Source organism: Podarcis pityusensis, assembly GCF_964106645.2.
Source record: "Podarcis pityusensis genome assembly, chromosome: 13".
Lineage (NCBI taxonomy): Eukaryota > Metazoa > Chordata > Lepidosauria > Squamata > Lacertidae > Podarcis > Podarcis pityusensis.
Window position 1 is genome coordinate 10,306,940 of NC_138038.1, and position 20,315 is coordinate 10,327,254.

General features: G+C 45.3%; 2 protein-coding genes across 4 annotated transcripts in view; one reads left to right on the forward strand and one right to left on the reverse strand.

Moving 5' to 3' along the window:
- The window catches only part of LOC308460473 (putative protein PTGES3L), a 33,985-nt gene extending 29,511 nt beyond the window's left edge, over positions 1 to 4,474 (reverse strand). For both annotated transcript variants that reach the window (XM_080976922.1, XM_080976921.1), the window contains exons 1-4: positions 4,434 to 4,474; positions 4,161 to 4,274; positions 1,953 to 2,019; positions 504 to 602 (exon numbers count right to left, since the gene is read on the reverse strand). In XM_080976922.1, coding sequence (XP_080833048.1) covers positions 504 to 602; positions 1,953 to 2,019; positions 4,161 to 4,274; positions 4,434 to 4,459 — 306 coding nt within the window. In that variant the 5' untranslated portion in view covers positions 4,460 to 4,474. The remainder of the gene's footprint in view (positions 1 to 503; positions 603 to 1,952; positions 2,020 to 4,160; positions 4,275 to 4,433) is intronic.
- Positions 4,475 to 7,483: 3,009 nt separating this feature from the next.
- Positions 7,484 to 19,995, forward strand: RUNDC1 (RUN domain containing 1). 2 transcript variants are annotated; one of them, XM_080976789.1, is made up of 5 exons: positions 7,484 to 7,682; positions 14,456 to 14,614; positions 14,740 to 14,938; positions 16,515 to 16,628; positions 17,394 to 19,995. In XM_080976789.1, exons 1-5 carry the CDS (start codon positions 7,488 to 7,490, stop codon positions 18,263 to 18,265), a joined length of 1,539 nt encoding a protein of 512 aa, XP_080832915.1. In that variant the 5' UTR covers positions 7,484 to 7,487; the 3' UTR covers positions 18,266 to 19,995. The 2 variants fall into 2 exon arrangements, with proteins under 2 accessions (XP_080832915.1, XP_080832914.1); XM_080976788.1 differs by lacking the exon at positions 7,484 to 7,682 and adding an exon at positions 9,009 to 9,432.
- Positions 19,996 to 20,315: the final 320 nt, after the last annotated feature.

The following is a 20,315-nucleotide window of genomic DNA, read 5'->3' on the forward strand; positions in this document are numbered from 1 at the left end:
GCGAGATGAGTGCCGCAACTCCAGAGTCGGTCACGACTGGACCTAATGGTCAGGGGTCCCTTTACCTTTACCTTTATTTCTTTTTCCAATGTTTCGATAGCATAATAGGGCCAGATAGCAGCCACAGCTGAAAATTCTGGTTTTTCTGACCACTTTCCAGCAACTCAATATCTAACAACTGATTGGAGGTGGCTGTTATGGGAATCCCTATTAACCAAAAGCTCACTCTGTGTGTGTGTGTGTGTGTGTGTGTGTGTGTGTGTGTGTTTCCACAAACCCTTTTTTTAGCATGTGGCAAATGCAACTCAGCCTTACTGAGTTCCCTTCTTGAGCTCAGAGAATAGATAGCACTGCACCAAAGATTTCACTCAAAAAAAGACGCCCCAAGTGAGTGCTTTGCAAGGGGTTGGACTACATGATCCTTGTGGCCCCTTCCAACTCTACAATGTTATGATCTATGACCTCAGCTTTGTATGGAAAAGAGAACAAGCCACGGGCCCTACCTTAAAGTCCTCCTTGGTGAGACGTGGCCAAGCCACTTTTTCCTTCCACTTGCGTGCAAAGAGGGTGATGGACCTGCCCGACCGCTTGTTCTGGGAATCCTGAAAGTGATCACGTTGGGAGAGAAATATCAGGCAGCCAAAGAGGCTAATCTTAACCAAAACCAAGCTTGGGAGAAAGTTATGTACGTTTTATGAAGCAATGAGGGCTGAGCCCTGGTGCACTGGTCTGCAGCAATGAATGGATTATAGGTTTTGGAAACACTTATTCCATTTTTTTCCATGCAATTCCAGGTCAACCAGCAACCGAAATAAGCAGGTAATTAGAACTGATTGCCTTAATCAATTATCTTCATATGAGCCCGATCCCTCCAAGCCAGAATAACTAACAGTCAGAATCTAGGGTGGGGCTACTCAATAGCATGTTCAGTTCTCTGTGGTTGTGGTCATTTGCAGCATGCAGATTTTCCCAGCAGCCACCCTGCCACCACTGACTTAATCATGGACACCAATAAAGAATTGTTAATAATTGGACAAACAGATCAAAAATTAACTGAAGAATGGGATTGTGTGAAGGAGTACATGAAAAAAACATTGTTCCGGGACAAATATATCGATATGCAATGAATAAAGTTCACAGGGTAGAAATATTGAGGAAACGGATGGAAGTGGAACAAAAACAATGTAATATTAATAACACAACGAATAAAAGAAGTTTAAGGGAAGGAGGTCAAACATGGGTGGAGGGAAGTCTATGTTTTTATGTATTTTTGGTGTTTTCTTTTAATTTTTTTCTTTTGTGTAATTTGTTATTTTTCTTTTTTTCCTGTGATATTTGTTTGGTTTTTGTTACTGCAATTCAATAAAGTTAAATAATCTTTTTTAAAAAATTAATAACCCTTGGGGATACAAAGTGTGGCTATTCCACAATAACTGCCCAGTGCGGAAGCATCTCAGTTTGTTGCCACCGCACACGCTACAAATAGGCAGGCAAAGAATGAATGAAGTTGATAGGTACGCACGTTCTGTGAAATGTAAGGAAGAAGCCATGTGCCAACCTCTCTGTTGCCTCCACTTGTTGGCAGCCTCTAAAATTCGGAAGATGGAGTGAGGAGAAGGTCCTGCACAGCTTTTTGGACCTTGCCCTTGATAAGAGCTAAAGCAGTGGCAGCAGAAACTGCTCCCTGAACAACTCATTCCTTGGTCATTTTTCAAAAGCGTGCACCATTTAGTCTCTGTGCACAAGCAGCCACTTTTAATTGATGGCAGAAGTGCCAACGGCAACCATCCAAGGGCTCTATATCTACCAGCTGGATGAGACAAAACTTTGCATTATTGTTCATTCTGCTAGTGAAGAGTTCCGTGGCAAGGAATAAAGGCTAAGGGCAGTTTTGCCCCTGGCAGTTGCAGCGCACTCCTTCCAAAATGGCACCCCCTTGTTTTGCTGCTCACCTTAGAATTAACCCGGGCATAAAAGGTAATCTCGTTGTACAACTCCACACCATCTGCGTTCTTACAACTGTGGAAAGACAAAAAGATTACGGTGGGGTTCCTGAGGAGCTACGAAAAACAACTTCTGAATAACGTCCTGTGTGATTTTATCAGTGATGAAGCTGCAACCATGATTAATCAGCACTGCAGTTGCCCCAAAAAGAAGTCAAAGGCCATGTCTTCGCGGCAATTGATTGCACAAAATTTGCTCACAGCTAGACTTTTGAAATTATGAAACACGTTTTACCTAAAATGCTCTCCTCGCCGCAGCAGCTGACCAAGAGATTTCAAAATAATTGGCCTGTCTGTTGGATCTTCATATTGTTTAGGGCAGGGATGGGAACCTTGCGGCTTTCCAGATGTTGCAGTACCAAAACTCCCATCATCTCTGAACAATGGCTTTGTAGGTTGGGATGGATGGGATTGAAATCCAACAGCATCTGGAAGGTCACAGGTTCCTTGATTCCTTTCTTAGGTGTAAAGGAATCTACACCTTAATGATGGACTTTCCCCATGGATCAGCTGAGGTTCTATGCAGAGTTAGGTTCACAGAATCTCCTTGATTACAACAGGTTTTGGCGTGCCTAACTCCATGCTGGACTGAGCTGAACGAATCATAATGCAAGATGTGCAGTCACATCCTTTGTACGTTTCCTGAAAGTAAATTTTCATAGTACAGTGGTACCTCGGGTTAAGTACTTAATTCGTTCTGGAGGTCCGTTCTTAACCTGAAACTGTTCTTAACCTGAAGCACCACTTTAGCTAATGGGGCCTCCCGCTGCTGCCGCGCCGCTGGAGCACAATTTCTGTTCTCATCCTGAAGCAAAGTTCTTAACCCGAGGTACTATTTCTGGGTTAGCAGAGTCTGTAACCTGAAGTGTATGTAACCTGAAGCGTATGTAACCCAAAGTACCACTGTATCTGGTAGTTCAGGATTGCAGATCCACCTAGTGCTTTTTTCTGGGTATACTCAATGGTACACAGTACCGGCACATACACCCTGATGTTAAAAGTGTGGCACTTAATGTAACAACTTCCAGAGTACCAACATATTATTTTCTTTTTAAAAAACCCGTGGAACCACCCCAGATCAGTAAACAAATCCTAACCAAATTCCAATATAGAAGTAGACAACTGTGAAAGTTAGCAAGCAACACAGAGGAGTCATTTACGATCAACAAGCAACGTACACTGCACAGTGGTACCTCGAAAGTCAAACAGAATCCGTTTCAGTCCGTTCAACTTCCAAAACATTCCGAAACCAAGGCACAGCTTCCGATTGGCTGCAGGAAGCTGCGGAAGCCACGTCAGACGTTCAGGTTCCAAAGAACGTTCGCAAATCGGAACACTCACTTCCGGGTTTGCGGTGTTTGGCAGCCAAAATGTTTGACTGGCAAGGCATTTGTGATCCAAGGTACGACTTTAGTTCTATGCATTTTCCAGGGCTTAGCAGGTTATTTTACATGTGGAGAAACAGAGGCTAGCAAAAAGATTCTTACATATCAAGGCAAACATGGATTGCTTAATTGACCCTTCAGTGCTACACTATAATAATGAGAATAATGAGAATAATAATAATTTTATTATTTGTATGCCACCCATCTGACGGGTTGCCCCAGCAACTATGGGAAGTTCCCAACAAAAACACAATTAAACATGAACCCCTAAACTTCCCTGATGTCTTCTAAAAGTCAAATAGCTGTGTTAAGTTGTGGGTGAACATATCAGACGACACAGCGATTCTTCAAACAGATCTTGTTTATTCACAGGCCAGAACTGAACTGAACTGAAGGGTTCAGCCATCCTGCTTATATAGAGCTCCAGAACAACGTAATTGTAACAACTTTCTGTAACTATCCAATCACTGAATGTCACTTTCGATCCCTTATTTGCATATGTGGACCTGAACTATCTACAGTATCCCCCTGCTGGCCCAGGGTGAGAACTTCAGTACATAACAAGTTGTTTATCTGTTTGACACCTGATGGGAGGACGTTCCACAGGGCAGACGCCACGACCGAGAAAACCCACTTTATATATTTATACATATACCCCCACTCTTCACCAAATGGTCCAGGGTGAGTTATATAAAATTAAAATAACAACAACCAGCGGCAAAGTAACAAAACAGCAGGACACAGCAGCTATGCCATTAAGACAAGCCCTTACCTGAACACAACTTTGTAATCGTCAAGATCTACTTTCACGTCTGTGCTGTCCTCCACACAGAACTCCAGGAATATCCATCGTGGGCGGTCATACCACAGAGTCTTGGCTGGTTGCCTTAGGAAACATGCAGAAGATATTAGGATGGCGAAGATGCAAGTGCCATTGCCAGTGGAATGAAGGGGGCAGGAGTGATCTCAGCCTACAGTGAGGACCCATTAGCAGTGCTACAAATTTTAAACAGGGTTGACACTTTAAATGGTTGTGGCTTCTTACCCATAATTAGAACGGCATGCATCCATCTTCCCTCTTTCACTGCAGGTTTGTGTGTGGAGGGCTTGCTTGTCTGCACTTAGGACCTTGGCATGGCAAACCATAACTCTGTGATTATTAGTGAACCCACTTTAAAGCAGTGCGATCTCACATACGTGGTTTTGGAGACAGAGCAACATTTTGAGTAGCCAGATGCAAAAGAAGACAGGCTCCCAAACTTCTTTTTTTGGTATATAATTTTTATAAAGTTTTCTGTTTTACAATTAAAAATACTCATTTTAAATCCTCAAGATATCAATGACTTCCCTTCTTCTCTCTCTTTCCATGGTTCATTTTACATATCATAAATCCCTGACTATTTTACAGAAACTATACCATTCAGTATTCCGTTATTCCAGCCATCAAAACTTATTTGCACTGTTGAATTTATCTTCATGCCGCCAGCGTTTTCAGCTGTACACAATTATTTCCCATATATTCAATAAATGTTTTCCAGTCTTCTTTAAATGTATATTCTTCTCATTCTCTTATTGTAGATGTTAAGTCTGCGAGTTGTACGTATTCCGTCAGCTTAAGTTGCCATTCTTCTTTGGTTGGGACCTCGCTCATTTTCCATTTGGGGGCTAACAAAACACGGACCGCAGTGGTAGCATACATAAATAACCTTTTTTGACACCTGGGAATTTCAGTCTGGATTATCCCCAACAGAAAGGACACTAGTTTTGGGGGGGAAAGTACTTTTGAACATTTTTTTTCAATTCATTATGAATCATATCCCAATACTCTTTTACCCTTTTACAAGGCCACCACATATGAAAGAACATTCTCACGCTCCCAAACTTTTAATAGTTGGGTAGAAGCAACACAAACCTACGCTGGGCGAATTTTCCTCTTGTGCACAATTGATTAGACGTCCCCAGGGCCTTGTTTCCTTTTCCATCTGGCTTTCCAATCAAAAGTGGCCCTGCTATTCACTGCATGCTCTGCTTTAAAAGAGAATGTTTTGAAAATGGTCTATTGTTGGTATCTCACTCCCACCAAACTGGCAAAAATGTATAGGACAAGTAGCAAAACTTGCTGGAAATGCAAGGAAAAGGATGGCGATTTTTACCACATGTGGTGGTCATGCAACAAAATAAAAGAGTTTTGGGAATCGATCTATAATGAGTTAAAAAATATGTTTAAATATACTTTTCCAAAAAAGCCGGAAGAATTTTTGCTAGGTTTGGTGGGAGAAGATACTAAGAAGACAGACCAAAGATTATACCTGTATGCCAACAACAGCAGCTAGAGTTTTGATAGCCCAAAAGTGGAAGTTACAGGAGATTCTGACTGTAAGGGAATGGCAGATAAAGCTGGTTGAATACGCTGAAATGGCAAAATTGACACACAGAATTCGCAATCAGGAGGAGACGAAGTACCAAAAAGAATGGAGTAAATTTATCGTTTATATAAGTGAGAACTGTAGAAATATGAAAACGTTGGCAGGATTGAATTAAATCTTATGTCATGGTGTAATTTTTAACCAATGAAACTGTGAATTATAGATTGGAATAAGAAAACTTGCGGAAGGGAAGGACGGAAGTCAGTGGCTCTATGCAGCATAAAGTAGGATATATGTAATATGTAATAAGATTTGATGTTTTTGTTGGTTGGTGTTGGTATTCTTAAATCTCAATAAAAAGCATTTGGGGGGAAAACCAAAAGTGGCCCTGCGTGGGTGTTTGTGCAGCGCTAGCCCAAGACATTTTGCTGCCTGTGGGAAGGGACACAGGAGAAAGCTGCCTTCTGCTGAGTCCGGCCATTGGTCCATTTAGTGCAGCATCATCTAAACTGACTGGCATCCGCTCTCAAGGGTTTCAGACAGTCCCTGAAGGTGATGAACCTGGTGCTTCACTGCTGAGCTTTGACCCTTCCCTTTCCCTGACCCATGTGCAGAATCTGGCAGGTCTGCCAGTTGACTCTCTTCACACGGGATGAGATAGCATCGTCTGCTGCAACTTGAGGCCAGCAGGCTAGTTTAGAGGGTCCAGCATAGGAATGTAGTTGCATAGCTCCCTCTGACCTCCCAGGAGAGAGTAAAGGAATGGCTCCGAGCCTTATAAGCAACAGCCTGGGAGCAGCGGCGGAGCTATCACTGCCCCCCAGTACCTGCTGCTTGGGATGGTCACCTCCTTTGCCTAAGGATTGGGCTGGCCCTAAGCACAGGCACCCTCGCTTTGCCTAAAGACTGCACTCCAATGGGGGCACCGTACATCTCTTTCATTGGGTGACCTTTCTAAGATCAGCTGTATTTCTGAGACCCCATAGTCGTCTTTGGCTGGACTTAAACATCCAGGGGTTCTTTACCATTAGCTATTTCTGAGAGATTTCCTGCGTTGAGCAGGGATTCCCCAGATTTAAGGGGAAGTAAGGACTGTGCTTGATGGGATGCAGGTGGCGCTGTGGGTTAAACCACAGAGCCTAGGACTTGCCGGTCAGAAGGTCGGCAGTTCAAATCCCTGAATCCCTGCAACGGAGTGAGCTCCCGTTGTTCGGTCCCAGCTCCTGCCCACCTAGCAGTTTGAAAGCAAGTCAAAGTGCAAGTAGATAAATAGGTACCGCTCCGGCGGGAAGGTAAACGGTGTTTCCGTGCGCTGCTCTGGTTCGCCAGAAGCAGCTTAGTCATGCTGGCCACATGACCCAGTTGTACGCCGGCTCCCTCGGCCAGTAAAGCGAGATGAGCGCCGCAACCCCAGAATCAGCCGCGACTGGACCTAATGGTCAGGGGCCCCTTTACCTTTAAGGACTGTGCATGTTGCTGGATTTCTAGACCAATCTGGAAGCCACCATCCTTCAAACGGATTTTAGGAGAGCTATTTGTGGCTGTTCACATGCAGTCACAACATTAAACCGATGAGTTGTTGAGCTCTGAGCCTTACCCAGAGCATGGCTTCTTTCTAAGGGGGGGCGGGGCGGTGAGGACCTCTGGCCAGGAAGGGATATTCTTGTTCTATTTCCAGGGAATCCCAGGAATCAAATGATCGTTAGCAGTTGTAGAGGGACACCCACCTTGCCATGGCTCTCTTCCTGATTGCGTCTCAATCCCCGCAGCGTCCAGCCGGGCAGCCTTATTTTGAGTGCCCCTCCGGCCAGGCGGAGCCAAACCCCGAGCCGCCCCCTGCCCAGCTGCTGCTGTCCATCACTGTTCCCCCATGGGACTGGAAACCAGAACTTTCCCGGTGCGCATTCCCAGGAAAGTCTCTGCAAAAGGTAATCAGATAAAACTCTGGAAGAAACCCGATTTCGCTGGTTAGCCACTTTGAACGTTACTACCACATTTGCAAAAAAGAGATTTTATTAGGTTTTAAAAGTCTGCTTGCTTTGTGGGAAGTACGTTAAGTCTAACCATTGATCTAATTGATTATTGGACCTCAATTAGCTAAATACAGACCGTTGTCCTAAACACACTCGCCAGGGGGTTAAGGCTCACCGAGCACCGTGGCTTTACTTCCGAGTAAACCTGCTTTAACTCCTTCTCTTTTAAGTTACACGTATTTTTTGCCTGTTAATTTACCGTCGATCTGGCTGTTGCTTTTCAGATTCTCCTATATTGATCTTATCATGTGTTTTCCTTCTAGCTCGACCTCCTAGGGATTTGGACAAGGGATGATAATTGTGAAGTGGTACAGTCTAGCAAGGGACTTTAAGGTCCGGACGGTTGTGTTCAGACGACCCACCGGACGCTTGGATCTTAACATGTGATTTGTTCAAGTGTGTTGCAATATGGGCACATATCCCCCACCCCTTCCCTATTCTGCCGCGCGTTAGAGGGATGTCGGGTTCTTTGGAGCAAGCGCATTAAATGCTTCCATTCGATGCTTTTCTTTTCTGCATTGTCAAAATCTCAAATTAGATTTTCTAGTGGCATAGCCACGCCCCTTCCCCTTCCACACCCACCCCATGGATTTATTAAAAAGGTTATGCATAACACGACATCGCCCAGCTTCCGGGTTGTCTCGAGATTTTCGTTCACTGCTTACTGAGGGCAAGAGCGTTAACTTCACACCTTTAAACGGCTTGCATTGCAAATGGCAGGAGCCCAGCAAGGATTTTCCGCATGCAACCCGGAGCCGATTCCTTCCGCGCGCTGCCTGCAGCAGCTCACTCGCAGTAAATCATAGCATTGCAGAAGGGTAGACTAGGAAGAATAGCTGTCAACGTTTCCCTTTTTTTTAAGGGAAATTCCCTTATTCCGAATAGGATTCCTCGCAAGAAAAGGGAAAAGTTGACAGCTATGCTAGGAAGGGATCTGGAGAGTCATCTAGTCCAACCCGTTCAACACAGGAATTTGATTCCCAAGTGCAACCAATTCCGGAAAGTTCCCAGCGTCCAGCATAACTGCAAGCGGAGCATTTCGAGAAAGCGCCTGCTACCTAATATTCCGGGCTGGAGGCGGAGCCGCGGGAGTAGAACGTTCCATAGCTCTGCAACTATTGGCTGCCTGGAGGGGGCGGGGGCAGCCTGCTTAATTAGCATACGCGACGTCGCGCCGCCGCCGTCGTGCCGGAAGTGACGCGCGACCCTTGCCGGCACGGCTGCTCCTGACAGGAGCTTCCGGTGTGGCTTTGTCCCCGTTTTTGACCGTTGGCGGCGGCGGCGGCGGCCTCTCGCTGCTGGGATGGAGGCGACGGCGGCGGGGCCCGGCGAGCGCTGGGCGCCGGTGGGAGCGGTGGCCGAGGCCCAGGCCGGGGAGGAGGAGCCCGCGGAGGGGGAAGAGGACGCGGCGGCGGAGGCCGAGCCGGGGTCTCCGCGGTCGCTGAGGGCGGAGCGGCGGCGCCTCCACTCGGCGCTCTTGGCGCTGGCCTCGCACTTCGCCCAGGTCCAGTTCCGGCTCCGGCAGGTAGCCCGCGCCGGCCCGGGCCAGCAGCAGCGCCTCCTCCGCGAGCTCGAGGAGTTCGCCTTCCGAGGCTGCCCGGGCTTCGGCTTCGCGGCGGCGGACGGGGTCGGCGGCGACGCCAAGGTGAGCAGGAGCCGCTTCCTTCCTTCCTTCTCGCTTGCGCCTACGTGGCTCAGGTGCCGGTGGCCAGGCTGAGCTGCGGACCGGCAAGGCTTGACCCTTGAGGCGGGCGGCCCCGAAGCCCCTTCTCTTTCGTCCACAATGCGCGGCGCGGGGGACAACGCCAGACCTGTTCTCAAGCACCATAGCTATTTTATTATTATTATTATTATTATTATTATTATTATTATTATTATAATCGTTCGCTCGTTTGCAGATAGGTCTTATATATTACACTGGGCAACAATTTTTTACTTTTTGAATGTTGTCTAGATTTCTACAACTGATTTAGGGTATTTTTGCACTGCTGAATCAGGAAATGGCATCCGTTTCTCTCCATCAGGTCAGGTTTACTGTAAACTGAATGGTGGGCATTGATAAAGGTAAGTACACATAAATTGCATGTTGCTTCACCATTTTTCAAACTTCAGGGCTTGAACTTCTGTTTCTTGGAACTCCTGGAATGCTCAGCAGCAGGGAGGTCTCTCTTCGGAGTCCAACAGTAGTCAGCCATCATGACTGCGTCCCAGCGACCCTGATACCTGGTCTCCATCTCTTTCATGTCCTGATGGAATCTCTCCCCCTGCTCGTCACTCATTGAACCCAGGTTCTCAGGAAACCGGTCCATATGTGAAAATAGGTAGTGCATCTTGACGCTCATGTTGCAGCCCAGGTTTCTGAAAGCAGTCAGCATGTTGTTGACAAGTTCTGCGTAGTTTCTGACCTTATTGTTGCCAAGAAAGTTCTTCACTACCAGAACAAATGCCTTCCACGCTTCCAGTTCCACTTTGTTCATTGAGTTTCCCAACTCTGGATCCCTGATGAGCTGATGGATCTGAAAGATGCCAGCTTTCAACTTCTCCATGGTCAATCCTGGAAAAGCCTGGCACAAGTAAGTGAAGCAGTCACCATCCTTGTCCAGAGCCTTGGTGAACTGCTTGATTAAGCCGAGCTTGATTTGCAGCGGTGGGAAGAGTATTCTGTCTCTGTCCACCAGAGGGTCGTTGATGACGTTCCTTTCTTTGCAAGGCACCAATTCCTCCCGCACAGGCCAGTCCTTCGTGTAATGCTGAGCACGGTCCCTACTATCCCACATGCACAGAAAACATGGGTACTTGGTGAAGCCAGACTGTTGTCCCAAGAAAAAGTTCATCATCTTCAGGTCAACACAAATAAACCACTTATGCTGATGATAACCAATTTTCTCCAGCACATACTTCACCGCTTCATAGTTCTCCTTCAGTGTACTCGAGTGAGCCAGGGGTATAGAGGCAAACTGGTTGCCGTTGTGTAGCAGAACACATTTCAGTGATCGCTTGCTGCTGTCAATGAACAGTCTCCAATCTTTGGGTTCGTACTGTGGCACTCCAAGCTTGAGCAGAAGCTGCGCAATATCTGCACAGTACACCAAGTCCTTCTCTTCCGAGAAAAAATGGAGGTACTCTTGATGCCTCTTGCGGAAGAAGCTGATGTGAGCACTGTCAGAGAGGAGGTTTTTTTCCTTCAATCTAGATGCCAACAGTTCGGAAGAGTCCTTTGACAAGCTGAGGTCGCGAACTAGATCATTCAACTCCTTTTGGGAAAATGGATGTGGAGCATCATCTTCAAGAACCACTTCTTCTTCTTCATGTCCTTCAACACTGGAAGCATCTTCGTCACTAATGTCAGGAAGTTCTCCAAAGATAGGCACTGGAATTTCATCACAATGAGCTACAGGACGACGTGCTGATTGAAGATCAGGATACTTCGTGGGGCAGCTGCCCCATTAACTTAGTTTTGATCCCCCAACTTTATCCTTTGCCACACCAATTTATAGAAGATTTCGAGGTTTTATGTCTTCAAACTGATCCCTTTTCGACATAATCACCCAGAACTATCGGACCTGAATACTTCTTGTCATTAAAATAATCATTTCCAATCAAAACAATTATTCGACATGGCATTTTACCCCCACCAACTTCTTCTAAAATGCTCCACACAAGCGTACATGTGAACAAAAATGTAAAAAAATGACATGTGTCCATAGCTCAAAAACTTGACCTGATTGAGCAAAACCAATGTGATTTTTGAATTCAGCGCATCAGGTTTGTCCTAAATCAACTGAAAAAACGCAGACAACAAATTTGTTGTTGACCAGTGTTATTAGTAGTATTATTTATTGAATTTATAGACTGCCCTACACCAGGAGGTCTCGGGGCGTTTTATAGAAAATAGCAACATAAAAACCACAATATACTGTATATACAGTGGTACCTTGGTTCTCAAACACCTTGGTACTCAAACAACATGGAACCCAAACACTGCAAACCCGGAAGTAAGTGTTCCAGGTTACGAACTTTTATCGGAAGCCGAACTTGCTCAGTTTTGAGTGCCACACTTCCGTTTTGAGTGTTAAGCTGAGGTCTGTCTGTTTTTTGCGGCTCTTTTTTTTGTGACACTATGGAACCCAGTTCAGCTACTGATTGACATAGCTGTCAACTTTTCCCTTTTCTTGCGAGAAATCCTATTCAGAATAAGGGAATTTCCCTTAAAAAAAGGAAAACATTGACAGCTATGCTGATCGACTGATTGTTTGACTGCAGTACATTGTTTATTGCTTTCATTTTATGGATCAATGGTCTAGTTAAATTGCTGTTTTAGGGGTTAGGGTTAGGGTTTTAAAAGTCTGGAATGGATTTATCCATTTTGCATTACTTTCTATGGGAAAGCGTGCCTTGGTTTTGGAACGGACTTCCAGAATGGATTAAGTTTGAGAACAAAGGTACCACTGTTACAACACCCCCCCCCAAAGAGCCACATTTTAAAAGAGCATAGGATGTCAAACAGATCAACCAAAGGCCTGGTTAAAAAGGAACATTTTTGCCTGGTGCCTAAAGATGTATAATGAACATGCTAGGCGAACTTCCCTTTGTGGAGAGCATTCCACAAACAGGGAGCCACTGCAGAGAAGGTCCTGTTCTCATGTTGCCGCCTTCTGGACCTCTCCAGGAGGAGGCACACAAAGAAGGGCCTCAGATGATCTCAGGGTCCGGGTAGGTTCATTTGGAAAGAGGCAATCCTTGAGGTATTGCGGTCCTAAGCCATATTACATTACATTATTTATGTACTGAATTTGTATGTGGCCCTTCATCCGCAGGGGTGCCAACTTGAATAAAATATTGGGGGGGGCGCGTGCAGGTAAGTCCCACCCCGCATAATTGATCACATGACATGGCACACACACACCATTTGAATGGCAATGCTGATCAACTTTTTTGAGGGGGCCCAACCCCCTCAAATACTTTGTCGGGCCCTTCGGCTCCTAAGAGCTGGTTCCTATCCAAAGATCACAGGGCTGTTCGCAACATAAAAATACAAAATGCAAAATACACTCGCGCAGAAGCAAAGCAAACACATAATATCCCCCCACCCATTTTAAAAGGCAATAGAACGTGAATTAGCCAAGTGCTTGGTTGATGAGAAACGTTTTCACTTGACGCCTAAAAATAGGTGTGTATGCAGTTGTATGCTTGATTTATTTTTTAAAAAATGATTGTTTCACCCTAATGCTTTTGGTGATCATTCTTTTTCCCCCTGTAAGACTTCCTGTCAACGAAAAATATGGGGTATAAATAAGTATATAATAATAATGCATGTGAAGCAGATTTGACCACTTAAAACTGCTACACAAAATGCTCCTAGCTTTTGAAACTGTCAAGCAGAATAGTGAAGGCCAGGTGAGAGGGCTGGGGATGAAGTAAATGCGGAGAAGCTATTTTTAAATACACAATTTTTGGGTGGCTTTATACCTGCATTTAATAAAGGACTCAATCTTTTAAACGGAGCAGATCTTTTTAGAATCATGTATGATAATTAGAAAGGGAGAAGATGGTGGGGTCTCAGAGTACCTTTGTACCCCTGGATGCCGTTGATAAGGGTGATATTGTGGCATGTAATCAGTCTTTTTAAGTGCTTTGATCAGATGGTGTTCTTGTGAATTACCAGGACACGCTCTTTTTGCCCAGTGTTAAATAGCACCCGTGTCCAGCTCCAGGTTCAAAACGTTGCTATCAACCTTGATTGCATGGAAACAATATTTGAATACACCCAATTGGCTGGTTGTAGATTGTTATCCCATGCACATTTATCCAGAAGTAAACATCCTTTTGGCTAGTGAGACTTCTGGGGTCCACATGAGTTGAATTAGCCTATGTGAGATGTAAACTTACCCCAGAATGTCAAAGTAATATCAGCCGGACTTACCTTGTATTTTGAGGTGCGGTATCTTACATGATCTGAGTGGCTTCCACTTGTGGTTTGTTTTCAGAGAAACTCTGAGTGCTGCACTTAATGCAAAGCAAGCCTTTGCTTTGTTTCCTTCCCAGTGTGGTAACAGCAGGCATGGAGGATGAGAAAATTTGGGTTTGGGGTTTTTTGCATTATGCGCTAGTATGGTGCTTGCTCACATTAAGCAGTAGTTTTATTTTTAACCATAGTTTAACCTGCCATTCAAACCCTACCACTGTGACTGTCCTTTTATCCCTTAGGGTTACAAAGCATACACAAGCTGAGTGAGATTGCGCACCTGAGCGATACCTCCATATCTGTCATGCATACCTTTGCACACCCTTACTTCAGCGATTAGAGCCTGCTGTACAAGAGAGGCTTGTATTTTTAAACTGATAAGCAGGATACGATGTGGCTGTTTTGAGACACGTGGTTCTGAGGAATGTTTCAAAATTTGTGTGTGAGTGAGTACAGTATATGTAATGTTCATTTATTTGATTTCTTTCCTGTCCATAAGGTCCCAGTGTAGCTTACAGTAAAAGAATATATGTTTATAAAAACAGCTTAAACCATGACAAAAACACACACAAAACTGTTCCACATGTTTTTTTCTGCAGCAACTGGATACTTGCTGTCTGTGGGGTGAAAATGACATTTCTCTTTGAGGCCTTGCTCTCTTTTCCAAAGGGGTGCAAGGTAAGATATTATCTCCTTGTTTCAGAGTGAGCACGAGAAGCAGGAACAGCTAGAGGCACGGAAGGAGAAGCAGCGGGAACTCATACTGCAACTCAAGGCCCAACTGGATGACTTGGAAACTTTTGCCTACCAGGAGGGAAGCTATGATGCACTTCCACAGTCCATGGTTGTGGAGAGACAACGGGTGAGGCCTAGCTTCCCTGTGGAGGGACTCTTTTAGCTGAACCAGCTGGTGTTTTGCTCTTTGGAGTGATCTTCAGAGAGGGAGGGGGAAATACCTCTCAACTTCCTTCCTGTGTGGTTTTACAGGTGATTATTGAGGAGCTGATAAAGAAGCTGGACATGAACTTGAGTGAAGACATTGCCTCACTGTCCCCAGAGGAGTTGCGTCAGCAGGTGGATGCTGCTGTGGCACAAATTGTCAATCCGGCACGTGTGAAGGAGCAGCTGGTAGAGCAGCTGAAAACCCAGATCCGAGACCTCGAGATGTTTATCAATTTCATTCAAGGTCAGTAGGCACATATCTTGCATAATTTGGGCAGTACATGGGGGCACTTGACCTTGGGTATTCAGGGGTCTAAGGTACATACGAAATGTGTGCAGATAACTTGAGAGTAAAGGCATGGGGTAGTTTGTGGCAGACCATGATGCTAAATTCACATTAGCGTTAATTCACTTTGACAAGTTAAGACATCTTATGTCTTGTAATTGGGATTTGAGTAAAAGGAAGGAGCAAGCCATAGGAGGATATTCAGTAACAGGTCTTGTTGCTCTAAGTGCCACAAAAATGAGTCTAGCAGTGAGAGCCAGTATGGTGTAGTGGTTAAGAGCGGTAGTCACGTAATCTGGGGAACCGGGTTCGCGTCTCCGCTCCTCCACATGCAGCTGCTGGGTGACCTTGGGCCAGTCACACTTCTTTGAAGTCTCTCAGCCCCATTCACCTCACAGAGTGTTTGTTGTGGGGGAGGAAGGGAAAGGAGAATGTTAGCCGCTTTGAGACTCCTTAAAGGGAGTGAAAGGCGGGATATCAAATCCAAACTCTTCTTCTTCTTAGCAGCACCTTTTAATGCATTCATTATGGCTTAAGCCTTCCTAGATCATGTTCACTGAATACATTATCCCAAGTTGACAGTTAGATCCTGTAATAGTGTTGTTTGAAAAGATTGACATCTGAGTTTGTTGCAGGGTCCGATCCCTGTGTTTGTGTCTTTTTATGCAGCTTGTCCCTGGCGAATAGATATTTTCGGTTATGGGGCTGTTTGTAAGCAAAGACTGGCCTATTACATAAGAATTGGCTTTAGATCAATCCTGATATACTGGAGTGATTTTAGCTGTGAGGTGTTACAGGACCTAACAGGGTAAACCACAGCATCAAGTCATTGGGCTTGAATTGCAACCATCCAAAGATTAAATTATATAACCTGTGATATTCAATCACAATACTGTAATGGGTTTTATTCCACTAGAGGTGTGAGTTAGCTTTTCAGTGCTAGGAACTTGGTGGCATTATCCATAGTGAATAGTTACTAATTATTTTTTGTATATTTAAGATTTAACACAATCCTCAGTCTGCATTTCTTTTATTTTCTCTGGTTTCATTGCTTGCACTTTTTCTCTACATCCCATATGTATATATACTTGCTAAGTGAAGATAATGCTTCATGCATCTCTAAAAACACTTTCACATCCCTGATGGAGTGGACTCTAATCTGTAAGAGCGTATGTCATAGTGAATTTGTGAATCATTAAATTGCCACATTTTTGTTCCCCCCACTCTTTTCTTTAACAAGGGCACTCCTGGACTAGTTGTTCATATAGCCATTATTATAGTACCTCTTTTCAGGGTGCCTGTTGTCTAAAGAATGGCTTCTCTGAATCTGGATTTGGTTTGGTGTGAGAGGGTAGCACAGAAACAAAGTATGTCTGTACCTTGGAAATATTTGTCTTCAAATGAAAATGAAGCTGAGGAGGAAGAGTCATTGCTGGGATAGAGCTGGGGTTTAGAGCATATTGTACATGGATATGAATCAAGGTTGTTCTAGGTTTTACAATACTTAGTAAAATATACTTTTCTGGCTTTACAGAAGAAGTCAGCAGCCCAGGTAATGCAGAGAAGGGGCATTGTGACTGTTCAGGTGGAAAAGCTGGAAGTGGCAACTGCAAACCGAACACGCGGCAGCCTCATGGAAGACACCGAGGTGGGTACCTGGAGAGCCTTCAGGGTCTTGTATGACACTGCGCATGGTCAAGAGATGGCTTTTAAATTTCATTTTGTTTCATTGTTTTATTTAAGTTATATGCCATCATTTATCAATAATTTATTCCTGAGCAGTTCACAATATTACAAAGAGTACATCCCCATTAACACTATAAAATACAGATTAAAGCTTATAGAAGCACCGCAACATAAAATGTTTATTGCTTGGCACCTCTAAAACTATGGGGAGATATGTGTGTGTTGCAAAGACACTTTGAGTAGCGAATTGGGTCTCTGCCACCTTTTAATTCTTTTCTCCCTGCCAGCCCCATAGAGTAGCTTCCTTCACTAATATGGACCACCCCCTGGTGTCTGTACCAATGCCAGCCATTCTCTTACTCTTCTCACCAATTACCAACCTAAGATGAGGCCAAAGTGGGGCCTACTCCATCACTGCAACACTCACTTTTTGTTGCCACTTTGTCCCTGTCCCAGATAATCTGAGTGAAACCGGTCTCCCATAAGATGACCCAAGGATATTTAGACCTGCAGTACAAACTCTTCCCCCTCCCACACAGCTTGGCAGGGTTTAATGGAGTGTGGGGCCCACACCTGCAGCTGTGCTACCCATAGCAGGAGATGGACAGGTGGAGTGAGCTTTGTGCCAGTCAAAACCACAACAAGTGTTTGCTTTAACGGAGCAGAAACCACTTCAGTCCGTCTGCTCCTCTAAGGAATGTTTCCTTTCCTCTCTCTGATTTTGTAGTGAATCCTGAAGATGCACAGAGGATGCGAGAGACGGGATTACATCTCATGCGCCGGATGCTCGCGGTGCTGCAGATCTTCGCGGTGAGCCAGTTTGGCTGTACAACTGGACAAATACCACACCATCTATGGCAGAAGGACCAGTCTGACAGGGACTATTCGCCCTTGGTGAAGAAGTTAGAGGTGGCTGTGGCCCATGTGAGGCAGCTGGCTCAGAAGTACCAGCTGACAGAGCCTGAACATGTCATCAGCTGCTCGGGCTTCCAGGATGCCTCTTTGGGCGGGCGGGATGAGCTGACGCTGGCTGTGCGTAAGGAGCTGACAATAGCTGTGCGGGACTTGCTGGCCCACGGTCTCTACACCCCATCGCCAGGCATGAGCTTGGTTCTAGCCCCTATTGCCTGCTTGCTGCCGGTACTGAGCTCCTCTCCTCAGGCCATGCACCCATGGGAGCTCTTTGTGAAGTATTACAACTCTAAGAACGGCCGTGCCTTTGTGGAATCGCCAGCACGCAAACTTTCCGAGTCTTTTGCCCTCCCGGTGATGGGGGGAGTGCCTGCCACCCCGAAGCAGAGCCTGCTGTCGGCCATCCACACTGTCCTGTCGGAGCATGACCCATTCAAGCGTAGTGCAGACTCGGAGCTGAAGGCGCTGGTGTGCCTGGCCCTCAACGAGCAGCGCCTGGTCTCCTGGCTCAACCTAATCTGCAAGTCAGGGGCCCTGATCCAAGCCCACTACCAGCCCTGGAGTTACATGGCCCAGACAGGCTTTGAGGGAGCCCTCAATCTCCTTAGCCGCCTTAGTAACCTTCGATTCAGCCTCCCCGTGGACCTGGCAGTGCGGCAGCTGAAGAACATCAAGGATGCCTTTTGAGTGGCTGAGGAGTCTGGAGTCCAGCCTCACCCACTTTGAGGAAACACTTCTGGCACAGTCCAGCAGGCCACTTCTGTGCGTTCACAAGGGGGGGGGGGAATTGCTGCTAGTTGGTGATGGTCTTGTGTTGCTGAGTTGCTACTGGCTGCCTCCATTGCATGCACCAGACCGCATGGAGCTCCTGTTAATTTGCAGGGTCTTTATTGCGGTAGCCTCCTTGGTGCTGTGCAGAAAATGTCCGTGTGCACAGTTCTTAGCTATTAAGGATAGGCTGTAGTGGAACCAGTCGGTAGGCTTGGCAGGAGGGCATCTCTCCTACCAGAGGGAATTTCTACAGGGCCAATAGGAAGCTATTTATATCCTGAGTCCCATGGAGTCAGGGCTAATCCACAACAGTATAGACAATATTTTGGCTACATCACAGAAGACTCCTTTCTTTCCCAAGGAGGTGTATGTGCCAGGCACACCATTCCAGACCTATAGTTTCATATTATCATATCATATATAAAATGCACTGGCTGAATTACCAAATCTGAGCAGGGTCCTTCCCTGTGTTTGATGGCCTTAAGCTATTTGACCCTCATGCTGCAAGGGACCAGTCACTTGCAGGGAGTTTTTCCTCCCAGTCAGATTATTGTGTGTTGGAAATGGATCCCTCATGTGCTTATTTGTCGGCAACATGCACCCAGTATTTACAACTGGCTCACTGGCAAGGTATTGTGATGGACAGGTGAACTCTTTACAACTTTCCCCTACTAAGTATTCAGGTGGTATGAGAGGCGATTTCAAGGGAAGTCGGGGAAGAGAAGTGAAGAAAGACAATGCCTTGATCATGGAGAGATGGTTTGGTCTGGGATCAAGCACCTTGGAGAGTGGGTGGATGTACCTATTTTTATCTCTAGTGGGAAAGGTGTTGAGCTTACCTGTTCAAATAGCAGTTGCCACAACTCCCACCTTGAAGGAGCAAGCCATCAGTTATGTGTTCTTTACTGGCACACAAAGTCACCTCTAATTTGTTTTTGGATGGCCAACCCTCAGCTGTTCTTTAGCAAATTAGAATTGCATGACCTTGAACCTTTGGGTTGCCATGTCTGATCTGTGGCAGTAGTAAGGCTAGGTAGAATCCTCATGTGCTGTTCTTCAGTGGAGCAGAACAGTGGTGGAAGATGCATCTGGAGATATTGAGACCAGGAGTAACTCTTCAGCTTGTGGCTCACCCCTTTGGACTCAGGGCACTGTCCTGATAGTCTTCAAAAAGGCTGGGTGCGCATGGTTTGTGAACAATTCCTAGACCCAGATTTGCAACATCTGTAACTCTTACCTGGCGTCTTGTAGACATCCTGCATTTGTGAGATCTGAAGATTAAGGCAAACTGCAGTGTCTTCAAAGCCAAATCTGACAACATCCTCAGAGTGTGCAAAGGAGGTTCAGTGGCAAACAGCACTCTTTTGTGTTAGGTGAAGCCTGTGTATTTTTTGCAAGTAAGTTGGCTTGTGACGTGTGTATGCTAAATTGTCCTGCTGAAACTCCTCCGTTTAATGTAGGAGCTCTTCTGTTTTTACTTGTTGATTTATGTGTTGATGCACTTAAGAAAATTCTGTCCTTGGTTCCCGGGTATATCTATTTAATGCTGTGTGTTTTTGTTTTGACTACATTTCAGTGCAAAAGGAAGAATGTATTTATGCAGAATTGTATCTGTTGTTAATAAATTCAGTCTGTCATCTTTCTTATTTTTGTTTTCTGTATTTTTTATTTTCCCTGCCATTTTTGACAGTTGTGGGGTCTTCCTTCTTGTACCACATGTGTTTCCAATATGTGCAGAAACAACTTGGCTCTCTGTGAAATTTCTCTTTAGGACAGAATGAAATTAACTTATGGCACATCTTAGCTTCTCAAATATTTAGTAAGCAAAAATGTTACAGTCCTCTGTGAAGGATAGTTATTTGGGGGCATACCTATAGTTATCATGAGAAAGCTTCATACTTGGCCCAGTATACTTGAAAGAGCGTCTCCAACCCCATCGCTCAGCCTGGACACTGAGGTCCTCCTC